General features: G+C 34.6%; 1 protein-coding gene across 4 annotated transcripts in view; it reads left to right on the forward strand.

Moving 5' to 3' along the window:
• Positions 1–13,704, forward strand: part of LOC126175799 (A-kinase anchor protein 1, mitochondrial) — a 285,989-nt gene extending 272,285 nt beyond the window's left edge. For all 4 annotated transcript variants that reach the window (XM_049922782.1, XM_049922783.1, XM_049922781.1 and 1 more), the window contains 3 exons: positions 508–723; positions 1,647–1,786; positions 12,139–13,704. In XM_049922782.1, the coding sequence (XP_049778739.1) occupies positions 508–723; positions 1,647–1,786; positions 12,139–12,225 (443 nt within the window). In that variant the 3' untranslated portion in view covers positions 12,226–13,704. The remainder of the gene's footprint in view (positions 1–507; positions 724–1,646; positions 1,787–12,138) is intronic.
• Positions 13,705–14,136: the final 432 nt, after the last annotated feature.

Below are 14,136 nucleotides of genomic sequence, written 5' to 3' on the forward strand. Positions count from 1 at the left end.
ATGGCCAGCACAGTAATTGCACCAGCCATTTAGAGTATTGTGCCCTCATCAGAAATTTTGTGTGGATGAGTTGTGACAGACTCCTTGATGAACCGAGGCATTCTGTGGACAGGCTTCCATCTTGTACAGCCACCTCCTGTATCAGTCATACTGAAATACAGTTGAGTTAACAAAGGACACAGTGAAGAGAAATATAAGTGGAAGAAAAGATGGCTCACATGCCAATTTCCTTTTGAAAACCATGATATTGTAAGTCATTAAAAAATTTGCCAAAAAAAATTGGCGAGTTCCTGCACCAGGAAGTGAACTGCAATTGCTGAGGGAGAGGTGCTGATGGTGATGGTTGTGGAACTCTTGTATATTTACTTTATTCATTTGGTATAAATTATTTTCTTTGCTGACCATTGGATTTGTATATGATCTTACTGTATGGTAAACTAGTTTCATCATGTAACATAAACTATCATAGAGCTGTAAAAACTGCATCATGCTTCCTTCATGTTTCAGCTGGTGTAATATGTGCAGCCCCCACTATGGGCGGATGGTATCGAGCACAAGTCGTCTCTGTAGAACCTGAAACTAATGTGTGTGAAGTAAAATTTGTTGATTACGGAGGTTATCTGTCATTAGAACATACAGCATTGAGACAAATTCGCTCAGATTTCATGACTCTACCATTCCAAGCATCAGAATGTTTCTTGGCTAACGTGATTCCTGCAGGAGGTAAGGCTTCCTAGTACTCATTAGTTCTAGTAAATGTGCAATTTCTAGGAACAAATACACAAAAACTGGCCTTGGGGCATGACCTTACTCGTTGGACCTAGTAAGCAATAATAGTGCGGAGAAGCAAAATTTGCACTTGTCACCAATATGTTGTTATAGCTGTGTTTTTTTTTAGAGCATTGTCTGATTTTAGTATTTTTTATCCACATTCCACAAACAGGAAAATATGTGAAGTGGTAAATGGAATAAAAAATGAATTGATGTAGGTAGGAAGACATATCGTCAGGTTTAATACTGAAACATTGAGTTCTGAAAAGAGAAATTTATTCTAATAAAGTATGCCAGTTAGTGCTTAACTGCTAATGCTTTTGCAACCTTGCAAGAACTATGGGAACACAGTTTTGCAGATAAAAAATGTGCAGGTACCTTGTGAGTGATTTCTTGTTTTAAAATGTGTTTGAGACAGTACAGACTTGGCGAGGATCATACAGCATAACACTGATTTTATTCTTCTGTTTATTTCATTTGACATGTGATTTTTATGTATCGTAAATTAACTTCAGTTGGTTGTATGTTTTTTTTTTTCCTACTTGAATGATAGTTTCTTTAAAAGTCAAAAAATTTTAAAAGTTGCCAAATGTGTCAGTTTTTTTATGGAATGTAATATTTTTAGATGGATATTGACATCTAGTTTCTATTGTGTATTTATGTATTATTTCTCTACACATTTATGTATCTTGTATATGAAATGTGTAGCTTAACAACACAATTAGCATTTTCTGTACTGTATTCTCACTATAGTTCTTTGTATTGGAGAGATAATCAGTTTGTTAATTAATTTGCTGCAGAGCTATAAGAAATTGTATAATTATTTTAAACTTAAGTTTAATAGCTTCAGGAGCAATAATAAAATTATCTTCCAGGTGAGGAAGCATCATGGAGTGCTGATGCTGCTGCAGTAATGGAGGAACTAACACATGGCCAAGTCCTTCAGGCACAAGTGTGTGACTACACGGAAGAAAACATACCTAATGTATTTCTCTACGCTGTCCATTGCAATCAGGTAAAACACTCTTTTAAACATAAAATCGAAACTAGATAATAGACTGTTGTAAGTGAAGAAGAAAAGTTAGAACTTTAATTGTGGTATAATACATTACTCTGTTAGTTACTTAAACAACCTGAAATACAGTTTGAAACTAACTTTTTTGGAAGAATTCTGAAGTAAACCTCAAAGAAATATACATTTACGTTTAGAAATTTCTTTTATTTTCTGTAGTTACTACTTATAGTAGTTTTCTATAGTCTCTGGATTGAAGACAACAACAACAACAACAACAACAACAACACAAAAGCATCTAAAAGTAGACAGCAATGGTGTTATGCATCTTATCTGAAATTATATATTTTTAAAGTTAATTTTTTCTCTTGAAGTAAAATTGAATGTGTGGATCTGTAAAATCTTTGCCAAAACCATATTTTATTCAATATCCTTCACCTATTCCCCTCTGTATTACAGGGCAGTAAAAGCAACAAGTATATTTTGAACCAAGTGTGGTTGGTAGTGTCACATCGCATAAGAGTTACAAACTATTCATTATTTGTTACTTTCCTTACTGATCATTATTATATAAAACAATTCTAAAGTATTGTTACCTTTGATCAGTAGGCTCACAGGTGTTTGTTGACAGGTGTATTGTGTAGTTCGAGAGGAAATATTTTGCAGTTGCAGAGAAAAGGACAACAAACACGCCATATTAATACATGAAACATTATTATGAAAAGGATAGATTGATACCATTTATAGGAGAAATTGAATTGCAAACAGGCACAACAAAAAGATTGCTATACATTTGAGCTCTGAGGTTTATCTTGTAGTGAAATTTGAAGTCTATAGTTCCTGTGAGTTAATTTTGCTATGGATTATACTTGACAACAAAAATAAATTAATAATTGCAATTTTAATTTATTGACACTGGCTGAATTACCACTGAAAATGCCATAAAATAGTAAACGTCTGGAATGGACTGGGTGGTTTATTAGGTTGCACAAAGGGCTTCAGTCTCAAACAGTGCAGGGCAAACGTAAGAAAGGTTAGACCCAGCTACAATTGATATCGTTGTTGTAGATTGTTGCAACTGTGTTGGGAAAGAACCAGAACTCAAAAGTGCTGATAAAAAGCACTGAAGCTGAAATTGTAAATATTGAAAACTGGCTAAAGACAGAGATAAGTTTAGACAAAATCTTCACAAGGGACCTAACAGTTTTCAGAAAATATAGATTTTCTGAAGATAGAGGTGGTGGTAATGTGTTTCGTGCTTTTAGTAGTAGTTTATCTTCTAGCGAAATTGAAGTACCATACTTATCTGATTATAAGACAAGTTTTTTCCCAAATTTGTCATTTGAAAATTACAGGGTTGTCTTATATTCACAGATTATACTGTTATTTGAGGTCAACATTTTTACATTGTTTAGTAGAGTACATAGGGGTACTCTTAAATTTTCAGGGGTTGTCTTATAATTAGAGATGGATCACTGGCTATTGAGGTCACATGCAGATTTATTTTGAAGAATTTGGAAGGATGGGGCTCAGCAGATGATACTTGTGTTCCAACAGGCTTGAGATTTCCCGATATGCTGAAGTGTTTGATACAGTATCAATATTGCTCGAACAGTCTCATGACATTGATTTGTGCGGCACTAGTGGAAGAGATACTAGCCACTGCAAAAGTCTATTGCTCTGCTTACAATTTGTCAATTTTGTGACACTCAGGAGGAAATAGCATTAAATGCTATAATCTTACAAACTTTTATTGTGTTTGAACAGGTTTGCAATAAATATTCTCATACATGTATGGAGACCGTATACGAACACAAACATTAATGCTGCTTTTTAAGTAAAGGTAACATTCAAAAACGGAAATATTATCCTTCAAAAATCATTAGTTGAGACCAATATTTTATTTCGTTATGAGAGACTGTAATGATTTAGTAAATGGAGTGCAAATGTGAAATTCAGTCACTGTTCACGTATTAAAATATCCAGTAAAAAAGTAACTTACTGTTAACCAGCTTTAAAACATGGTGACATTCAATTTAACAAGATTGAAAATTAATCCAGAATGAAATGTCCGTCAAAGGAAATAAATCATATTAAAGTGTTTGTAATTACTATTGCGAGAATAAATTATAGCAGGAAGATCTGTTGAGATAGTACCAATGTCACTAGGTCACAGAATGGCTGAAAGTTTGAGAATAGGAATTGATCGTAATTGTGAATTTTTATTTATGCATTAGTTAGTGTTGTTACATATGACCAACACACTAGAAGATAAACTTAAGCTCAGCTTTACAGAAGGGTTGGAAAGGGCATAGTCACACCAGTTTTGCTGAGAGCTACGATGATTGTTCAGTGGAGGGTAGTAGGGAGTGGGCAGCAGATTCTGTCATGTTGCCAAGCATGATAATCCTATAGCCAGTGCTCGCTGTGACCTCTGAAGGAATGAAAGGGTGTGCGTCAGCTGGTTCTACACAGCCAGTGAGAGAGCTGCAGGCAGGTTAATATGTTAGGAAGCAAGGGACTTGTAACATTCTTAAATCAGGATAGAAGTGAAATCCGATATGTTTCTGGGGAAAAAAATAAAACAGCTGTTTTCTCAGGCCTTAGCATAATGACAACCTCAGAAATAGCAATGTATTTGGAAGAAATGGCCAAATATTTTTGAGAGTGAAGATATAAATTTCACAGCTGGTGCTATTGTGGTGGTGGTGGTGGTGGTGGTGGTGGTGGTGGTGGTGGTGTGAACTATCTTGTTTATTTTATTTCTCCTAGTATTATCAAAATGTAGCCAATCAATAAATGATGTGAGTTTAGAATAAGTATAATGTTAACTTTTGGGCAGATACTTGATGTCAATAAAAAAGTTTGTTATTCTGAGCAGTCAGAAAATGTTGAAAATAAATTTTTCTCAAGGAGCCTCTTAAAAATATCGTCTTGTATTCAGGGTCGTCTTATACCCAGGTAAATACAGCGGATAGTTCCTGTGAGTTAGTGTGGGTAAGGTTATGCTTAACAACTGGAATAAATTAATAATTGGTTTCTTTAACTAACCCCCAGACTCAAATGATACAGTTGCTGAACAACTCCAAGAAAATTTGAGTCTTATTTAAAATAGGTACCTCATTCATAATTTACAGACAGTAGGCAATTTCAATCTACCCTGTGGATGCTAACCTACATAGGGAGTAATGATCATCACAATAAAATGAAAGGAATTAGAGTTAATGTGGAAAGTTTCGTGTGTTGGTTTTTCCTTCTCACTTTTTGGGATAGGAACATTATAGAGTTTGAAAGTAGTTTGCTGAACCCCCTGCCAGGCACTTAAGTGTGAACGGCAGAGTAGACATGTAGATGTAGATCCACAATACAAATACTGTGACATCATTCCTGCTACTTGCAGGATGCAAATAATGCTTACACTGAACAGTACTTTATCATTTAAAATACATACAGTAATCTGTATTGTGCCCTTTATGTTCAATGGCCAAGTACGTACTAGCAATACTGACCTGATACTGTTTGTTTCATAGGCCTCTCGGTAGTGATCTTTAGTTCATAGATGAAATTAAGCTGCAAAAATCTTAGTGGATACCAGAAGCTTTCCACTCAATGTACACAACTCAACAATTTTAGTTTCACTGATTAACTCTTTTACTTGTCATTAGCAACTGTGAGCCGATGACCAGTTAACCATATATAAAAGGAATGATTAGTGCATACATCAAGAGAACCCCTCTACTACCTAACCTTCACAGTGGTAAATGTTCAATTGTGGCACAAAACAATGTTCGTATTTATACAAAAATTTCACTGCTCTTATCACTGTCCTGTAGTAATTCATTAAAGATTACACTATGGTAGTTCATTTAAATTGGATCATAATGAAATTCATCATGTCCAGCAGTCGCTGATTTCGATGACAGTACCATTCCACAGTCCTTGTCGATTCATCACAGTTAAAGCAAGCTGTTAACTAATTTGTATAATAGAAATTACTTGAAAGTTCTTTCCATACTAATGTTCTTGAGTTGTATGGTTGTCGATATGCACAATTTCATGTTCAGAGGATGTTTAATTGTGGCTCAAGTAATTCTGGAGAGCACATCCGAGACACATCTTTCTTGTCGCCATTAAAACTGTGAACTGCCAATTTTGGGTGCTGACTATAAACAGGTGTATAAACAAACTCTTATTTTATCAGTTGTTTTGAAAATTGACTATGCTGGATTTTACCGTTTTCGATGAACTAAAAGAACTATGAGATTTTCGCTTATAGAAAATGTAGCTGTTCAGAAATGTAGAATTTTTTTATGGCCGCTATTATCCTTAAGCAATTTGAATCCCCCGTGATTATGTGTGGGAGTGCTATATTGCAAATTATGTTAAATGAAATGAAATGATTAATTATGGAGTTAATCAGTCAATGCTGTGTGTCATCTTGTGTGGGGGAGGGGGGGGGGGGGTGGGACAGAAGTATGTAGGTGAAGTTGGGAATCATGGGACTGCCAGACTTGTTGGTGGTATGGGTCACTTTTAAAAAATATACGGATTAGCTCATAGATTTTTTATATACAGCACACTGTAGTATAGAAATCAGTTAGTGACAACTTTTAACTGTAAGTGCCTTAATGAAAATAGATTACACCAAAGGAATCAGAGTGAACAAAATAAAAATCTGAAAATAAAGTCCAAATAAGAACATGAGATGTTTGTCTATTTTTTTTTTACTTGTAAACAGATAAATGTATTGAAAATAAGATAAAATTATAAAGAAATATGGTTAATTGATGGGGGTAGGAAAACTAAATAGTTGGTAATAATTCACCTTGCTGTCACACTGTGTCTGCAACAAGAATGAAATTCAGAAAAGTAGTGAAACTTACCTGACACATTTGAGGGTAATGAATGTGGAAGCTGACTAACTCAGCTTGTTACACATGAAAATGAGTGAGCAACAAAATATTCAATAGCTTAAGTCTCTTGAGGGTATTTTTCTTCTATCATTGCAACTACAAACAAAAATACCCTCAAGAATTGCAAAGCAAATACGGACAACATGGCCACACAAGGACAACATGGCCACACAAATGAGCAATTTAATGATGCCTTCTCAGGTCTCTGTTGGTTCCCTCCACTGAGAGTAATGAACTGAACTATGTAAGCTGAAAATTCAGACCAAGCTGGGCACGAATTATGTACAGGAAAGAAAACCTCCATATACAAAATGTGTTAGAAAGCAACAAATATGTGCTTAAATCTCATGGAGTACCTGTCAGTCATTAATGAATACTTATGACTTGCAACAGTTTTATTATTATGTGAAGACAGTGTTTCTTTTGAACATTTGTTTTTACACTATTGATAACTCATTTGTGGTAACGCTGTCCTTTAAATATCTTTTACCTCTTGTGAAATACATGTGTGTTTGCATATTTATTGCTGTGATTTCTGAAATGTGTTAAACACACACCAAATTGCTACTTGCAATATTTGGTTCAGTAACTGAAAATTATGATCAATCTGCTGCCTGCACTTGTGTTATAACAAATCAGAATTTTTCACACAGTATAAAAACAGTGGAATATCTGGGACAGAACACCACCAGTATGAAATAGGATAGATTGCCGCTCATAACACAGAGGAGCCATTGAATGGCAGATGTGTTTTGAAAGTTGACTTTGGGGATATTATTAAGCTGTCAGACAAAGTCCTCCTTAAGAGTAGAAGACCATGACTTTGTCTCTGGGCACTGAGGACACACATTTTCATACACACAACTCACAGTCATGCCTCAGCATTTGGAGACAATAATGGTCATGTATGTGTCAGTTGTATAAAACTGTGTGCGTGGATATTAAGAATGTCCAACAGTAAAATTTCTGCTGGTCAATGCTTCATGTATCTGGTGAGTAGCAATCTGTCCTAAGAGTGATCAGGCACATTTTCTATGGTGTTCTGATGGATATTTCCAATTTAACGTTGCACTGTGTAGCTGGAGTCAGCCCAAACAAATACTATACCTAATGTCTTTCATGCAAACCCAGTGTCAATGATACCTTTGGTTTGTTTCCCAGTACAAACAAAATTATTTTTAAAGCAGAATTTTACATGCATATTGGGTAAAGAGGTTTCAAATTAATCTACTGTGATATTCATTTTATTGATATGTATTAACAGGAATAGTAAAACTAGCAGAATAATCAGCACTCCAGCAGCTACGTTACTGCCCTGGACGCTGACTGGTACCGTCAGGCAGCAGTATTGCTCAGTTGCCATTGGATATTCTTCTTGTTGTACTGTCCCTTCAATATGTATAGATAAAACACGACTAATTTGGGACCTCTCAATGAAATGGGCACATAAAATTCTGCTTTAAAAATCATTTTGTTCGTGACAGGAAATAACTGATGCATTCCATCGGCACTGGGCATAGTATGAAAGACAGGATGTGCATTATTTGTGTGGGCTGACTCCAGATACACATTGCAAAATTGAAATTGCAGCTACAGAGGAAATACATGTTGCGGCTTGGAGGAGAAACACTCGGAATATAGAATAAAAGAAAGGGAATGGAAGCACAAGACAGTTAGTTGAATGTCAAGTAATTTCAGTTCTAAAGACAAACGGGAAATAAAATACATTCTAATGGTCGTCAGTTGAGTTTCGTTGTTTCCTTCCTAGTCCAGATTAAAAGACTAAGAAGGTTCATTTAATCCTAAAAAAATTGCCCAGGTGCGGGTAGGACTCGCACACTAAACGTTCCATACAAACTTAATTATGTATATGGACCGTTCATCCACCCTGGGAATTGAGAACCTCGGCAACTTTGCCTGTTGTCGACATAGATATTGGTCCTGGGAATTCCAAGACTTTCAGAATGTTTTAATTTTGAAGTCTGATAACAAATGATCACAAGATATATTTTTGTGTGATATAATTACAAATAAACAATTTTTTGAATTTTTTCCTTTACTTTAAACATTTTCGCCAAATTTCAGTATTCTAGGTCAGTGCGAAGTACCCTATAGGTTTGGTGAGTGAGTTACCAAGTATCAAGATATGTGACATTAGTGGCCATTATCTTTTGATTGCATTGACTTAGAATCTTTAAGTTTTTACACTGCTGAAGGACTATAGATCATAGTATGTGACACAAATTTCAGCTTGATATATCTGCTCCATCCTGAGAAAATGGGTTTTTGACAGAAAGACAGTATGGTGCTATTAAAACATATTAAAATTGTTGTACCAAACCGTTATCACACACCACCTTATAATATGAAGACATACTGTGCTCTTCAGAGAAAATGTACATATAGTTATTAACACACCGCACTACATAATTAAGAACTGTTGATATGAATGCATCTTCAGGTCTCTTGTGGTTTGTATTAAGTGCATGAAACTCCACTTCCTTTGTAAATAATTTATTATTATTATTATTATTATTATTATTATTATTATTGCATGACAGGTTTCAGAAGCTTAAAGCTCCACCATCATGTGCCACCAAGTGCTGGTACAGCAGTTGGGGTGTCGGCCTCAACAGCTGTCATACATATTACTGTACTTACAACTGAAGCAGATTTTTGTTCCATTAATACAATCCTCAGTTGCGGATGTTCACCTGATCAAATATTTTGCCTTCTGGTTTGTTTCGTTTGTAGGCATCATTAAGTAGATGAGACACACACAATGCCAAAATGTTATCTGCAACAAACCAATAGTAAAATATTGCCAATGTAACTATTACCAGTCAAACTTTCGTGGCAGCATGTGTTTGATACAGATTTTGCATCCGTGGCATCTACTAGTCCATGAAAATGCTCCTCCACTGCAGATTGATACTACACTACAGACTGATTTTCTCAATGTAGATTGCTCCAGGAATTGAAATGTGTACGTAACAGTAAGTGATAGATCAGTTATAGTGTTGACTCGCAAATATAACAGACAACTAACAGCTTCATGATATGAATGTTTGTATAACCAAGGGTCTCAAACTTCCTGGGCTATAATAAACTTCGTGGGGTGCTAACAACATTTGCATTTCCCACCTTGAACTTCCTCACTTTGTCTTTTCCTTGCAGTTGCTGGTTTGTGGAGAGCGATCTAATATATCTTTGCATAGTTAGTTATTAGCGAAAGTGCACCAATTGTTTCTAAACAACATGAACAGTAGCGTTTCTCTTATAGTTTGTAAACCACTGTGAACAGCAACACATTGTGTTGCTCACTGCCTTTTCCATGTTGATGGTATATTGCTCTAAGTGGACACTCTGATAGCTACAAAAGCTGAAACTAATTGTCTTACTAAGAAAATCTTGATGAACATAACAGCCTATGTGGGAACATGTCACCTTCATTTCTAAGGTGTTTTAACATATTAAACATTCTGTCTGTGGTAATTAAATTTCTGTACAAGAAATAGACAAGTCTAAACGTCAAAATAAAGCTATGTAAAGCACACAAAATACTTTGTTCCACATAGTGGAAGATGTTCTGTGTGCATACTTGCATCCATTTGCATAATGACACCGTTATGTAGTTGGCTTTCTGAAGTAAAACTTCCTTGTTGCTTCCTCTCAGCATGAGTTCAAAAGAATTCATTGTAAAGGGCACAAGCATTTTTTTTGTAAAACTTGCCTGTGTCCCAAATTTTTGTATCAAAACTAGGAATTTGATTCTGAAGCTAAATTTACCTCAAGCTCAGGCATCTTAATTTTAATTAGCACCCTAAAGAACGGTCCATGCTATATCCATTGATCCATTGATCACAGTACTTTTCAGAAATTTACAGGTAGAACCTGAGGACCTGACCTGCATTTTTGTAATTAAAAGCACATGTGACAGAAAAAGAAATTCTCACATCACACGTTTAAATAACATTTTCATTACAGACAGTCCATATAATTTATTATGTTTGTATTGACAATACGAGTTTTGAATGGCAAAGAAAATTATTTAATTGGAAACCAATGATTGTGATAAGTCAAATGACCTATTGCTGCAGTGTACAGAGATCAGAGTCACTTTAACATTCTCATAATAATTACAGTATGAGAAATGTTGTAGCTTTTGCTTACTTCATTTAGTTTCTGGCGAAGCATAGTAGTTGTGTTTAATATGTCCCAAATGACCACATTTAAAGCATTTACCATTGCTAAAATTTTTTTGAATTGTTTTCTAGAAACTACTATTTACTGTTTCTTAATGTGATCTGAGCATTGTCTCACTATTTCCTTAAACATTTGACTTCTCTGTCCCAAATACTGATATTTGTTCTTTCTTCAAAAGTAGTTGCTTTTGATGACACCTTTCATCATATGACAGCAGACTTAGAAAGTATAGTAAGTTATATTGTTTTCCGTCCTTCCTCACATGTCTGTTCCAAATTTTTGTTTGCTTCCAACAACATATCTACGACCTTTATCATGAAAATCTGTTGTGTGATTTCACAATTAGACTTTGCATAAACAAAATAACCCCCTTAAATTTTTATTATTGTACTTTTATCAGGTTCCACAAAAAACCACAAATTACATTTTTGTGTACTGTATGCGCAACTTTTTTTCATCTGTTGTTCAAAACCAACATGAGGTTCGACGCACATATCCCTTGTAGATTACACACAACCAATAATGTTTTCACAGTGTGTTCCAGATATTGACCAATAATTTTTGTTCTGTAACTTCCTCTGCAAGTACGTTCACTTATTCTGTCATACAGAAGTTGTATGCAATTCTGTATCTTGTAACACATTCCTTATGACAAATTTCGAAAACAGTTCTCAGTTCTGTACAGATCAATGTTCTTGTAAAATGAGAATGATTTTTCACAATATCCCACATGAATTCATTTCCCAGATACATTGTCAGGCGCCCTCAGTTTTTACAAAATATATCATTCACTGTGTACATTTTTGTTCAAGATACAGTTCAAAATACACTGAGACTGCTGCGTAAAACAACAAATGATGGTTTTGACTGCACAGTTGCTAATTTTACAGTTGAACAAACTAATCATGGATTTCCACCACGTTTATTTTAATGCCTATTTAGATTTTGTTGTATTGCAATATACATTGTATGTTTTAAACACATGCACAGATTTACATATACCAAGAGCCAAGAAATTGGCTTATTGGTTTTTTAGCCTCTTTAGCTTCCATATTGTGAATGTAGCTGTTACTTTAATAAGGCTGTCTGCATGCAGGCTCAGTACAAATAATCTCCTTTATAATAGTGCCTTCAATTACTGAGTAAGTGTTGCCGGTGTCACTTTATATATAGAATTTCTTCACATTTCCTTATTTTCTGAAGCAGAAGTTTATAATGCTCTTCCTTTCCTAACAGGTGGTGCTTGTCAACCAAGAGCTCGTTTTAAGGGGCCTTGCTGAGTGGTGGAAACCTGAGGACGTTAATGATGTGTCATGTGTGTAAGAAGAGTACCAGTTTTGGAAAGTTCCTGTGGCATTTTAACAAGTCTTCCTGTCTGCAAAGACAAGAGTATGGAGGGAGAGTTTAATTCGTTAATATCAGAAGGTGCTTTGCACGTACTGCAAACAATTGAACCATGATTGCTTTTGTAATTGCATGCAGTAGGAATTCTTGTTTCATTTTGTACTTCTGATTGAGAGTGTAAATTATTATTTTCAATTTGAGTGTTAATGTTTCTATCTATAAGTTAATTTCATGAAGCTATACCGTAATGTTTTGCTGTGAATAAAAATTAAATCTTTGAAAATAGTGTTTGAGGTGGATGTAATTTTAGATATAATTGGATTAGAAATAAACTGTAATCTGTTAAAAGCCATTATTAATGTATAAAGAATCATGTGATATTCATTTCCTGTTACGTATATACAATTTGCTTTAATATTTGTAGATACTGTTGTATATGTTGTTTGGCGTACACTAGTTTGAAGTAGCAATCACATTTAAACAGAGAAGTGTGTCGAAGGATAAAAGTTATGTTCCAACAAATAAAAAATAATCCAATATTCATTTTGAATGGTGGGAACGTCTCCCAAATGACTGTAATCATCGTTTGTATACATTTATGATGTGTGGTGTGTTATTTTTAATCGGATAAACTTGCCTGATTGCTTTGTAATACAGAAGCTTCTTGTAAAGAAAATTGTAAATAATAAGGGAAGAAATTTACTGTGTTGTGGTAACTTTACAACAGACTGAATTTTATGCAGGAGTGATCAGATTCCATTGAAAAATGTAATCAGATATTTTATTGCTTTGAATGTTTTTAATGGATTACTATTGCTGGGATTGCATATTTCTGTACAGAGAGCAGCTCTAATGAAGTTGTTAAAGTGATCATAAATATTATTTTTGGTAAAAAACAAAAGAAAAATCTTGAGTGAGATGTAGTTCTGTAAACTTGGGAGTTTCCTACAGTTGCGTTAGTGTCATTTTGTTAGTGTTTGTTAATTTGTGAAATCTGTTGCCAATGTGGAGTTTTGTTTTGTGCTATGAATTGCAATATATGTTAAAGAAGTTGGTACATGTTACTTATTCAGGTACCTGGATAGCAGCCACATAATTATTATCAAAATACAGTTAAAGATTTATTCAGAACCATAATGAGAATGTAGGGAGAGTGACTTCATGTGGATGTCAGCATTTAAAATATGAACATGTTAAATATTTCCAGTTATTTGCTCAATGTATCACACTTCCTGATAACTGTCCAAAGTTGCCTTACATTAATTAGCAGCCATGTAATGAGTTTGCACAATAGAAATGATTGTACGTCACATCTAATCTGACTCATGAAAGAGCATCCATTTATCATTAACAAAATGGAAAGAGATTAATCATGCAGAGTTCCAGTTTTTATGTTTACATGCTTTGGCTTCCCACCTTTCGGGGAAATCTCCACAGAAATAAAAAAAAAAAAAAAGGAGTCTCACATTTGGTCCATGTGTTTTTTTGCTCTTTCATATTTTAAATACTGTAGTAGCTCATCATGCCCACAATTTAATTTTTCAGTTTTCTCATTATTTCAAAATCTTACAAACTGTAGAAATTATGATGGCGATAATTTTCTTTCGATGTATCCTTATTTTAGGTCTATTATAAACAAGTGAATATTGACATAGAATAAACAAGGGAGAAAATAACATTTGTCTGCTTGCATAGTTTAAATTCTGCAGAATTATTTTTAACAGTCAGCGTTCATCAATGTCCTCAATAAATTCTCATGCGTCCATATGAAGGAAGGTTGTGAAACAGATCCATTGGTTTAATGCTGAGTCAATTTCCCTACATTTTCTTTAAATTTGCTTTGTAAGCAAAAGCAGGTGCAAGAATTGTTCCTATATGGTAGAGAAGTGT

Source organism: Schistocerca cancellata, chromosome 3 (genome assembly GCF_023864275.1).
Source record: "Schistocerca cancellata isolate TAMUIC-IGC-003103 chromosome 3, iqSchCanc2.1, whole genome shotgun sequence".
Classification (NCBI taxonomy): domain Eukaryota; kingdom Metazoa; phylum Arthropoda; class Insecta; order Orthoptera; family Acrididae; genus Schistocerca; species Schistocerca cancellata.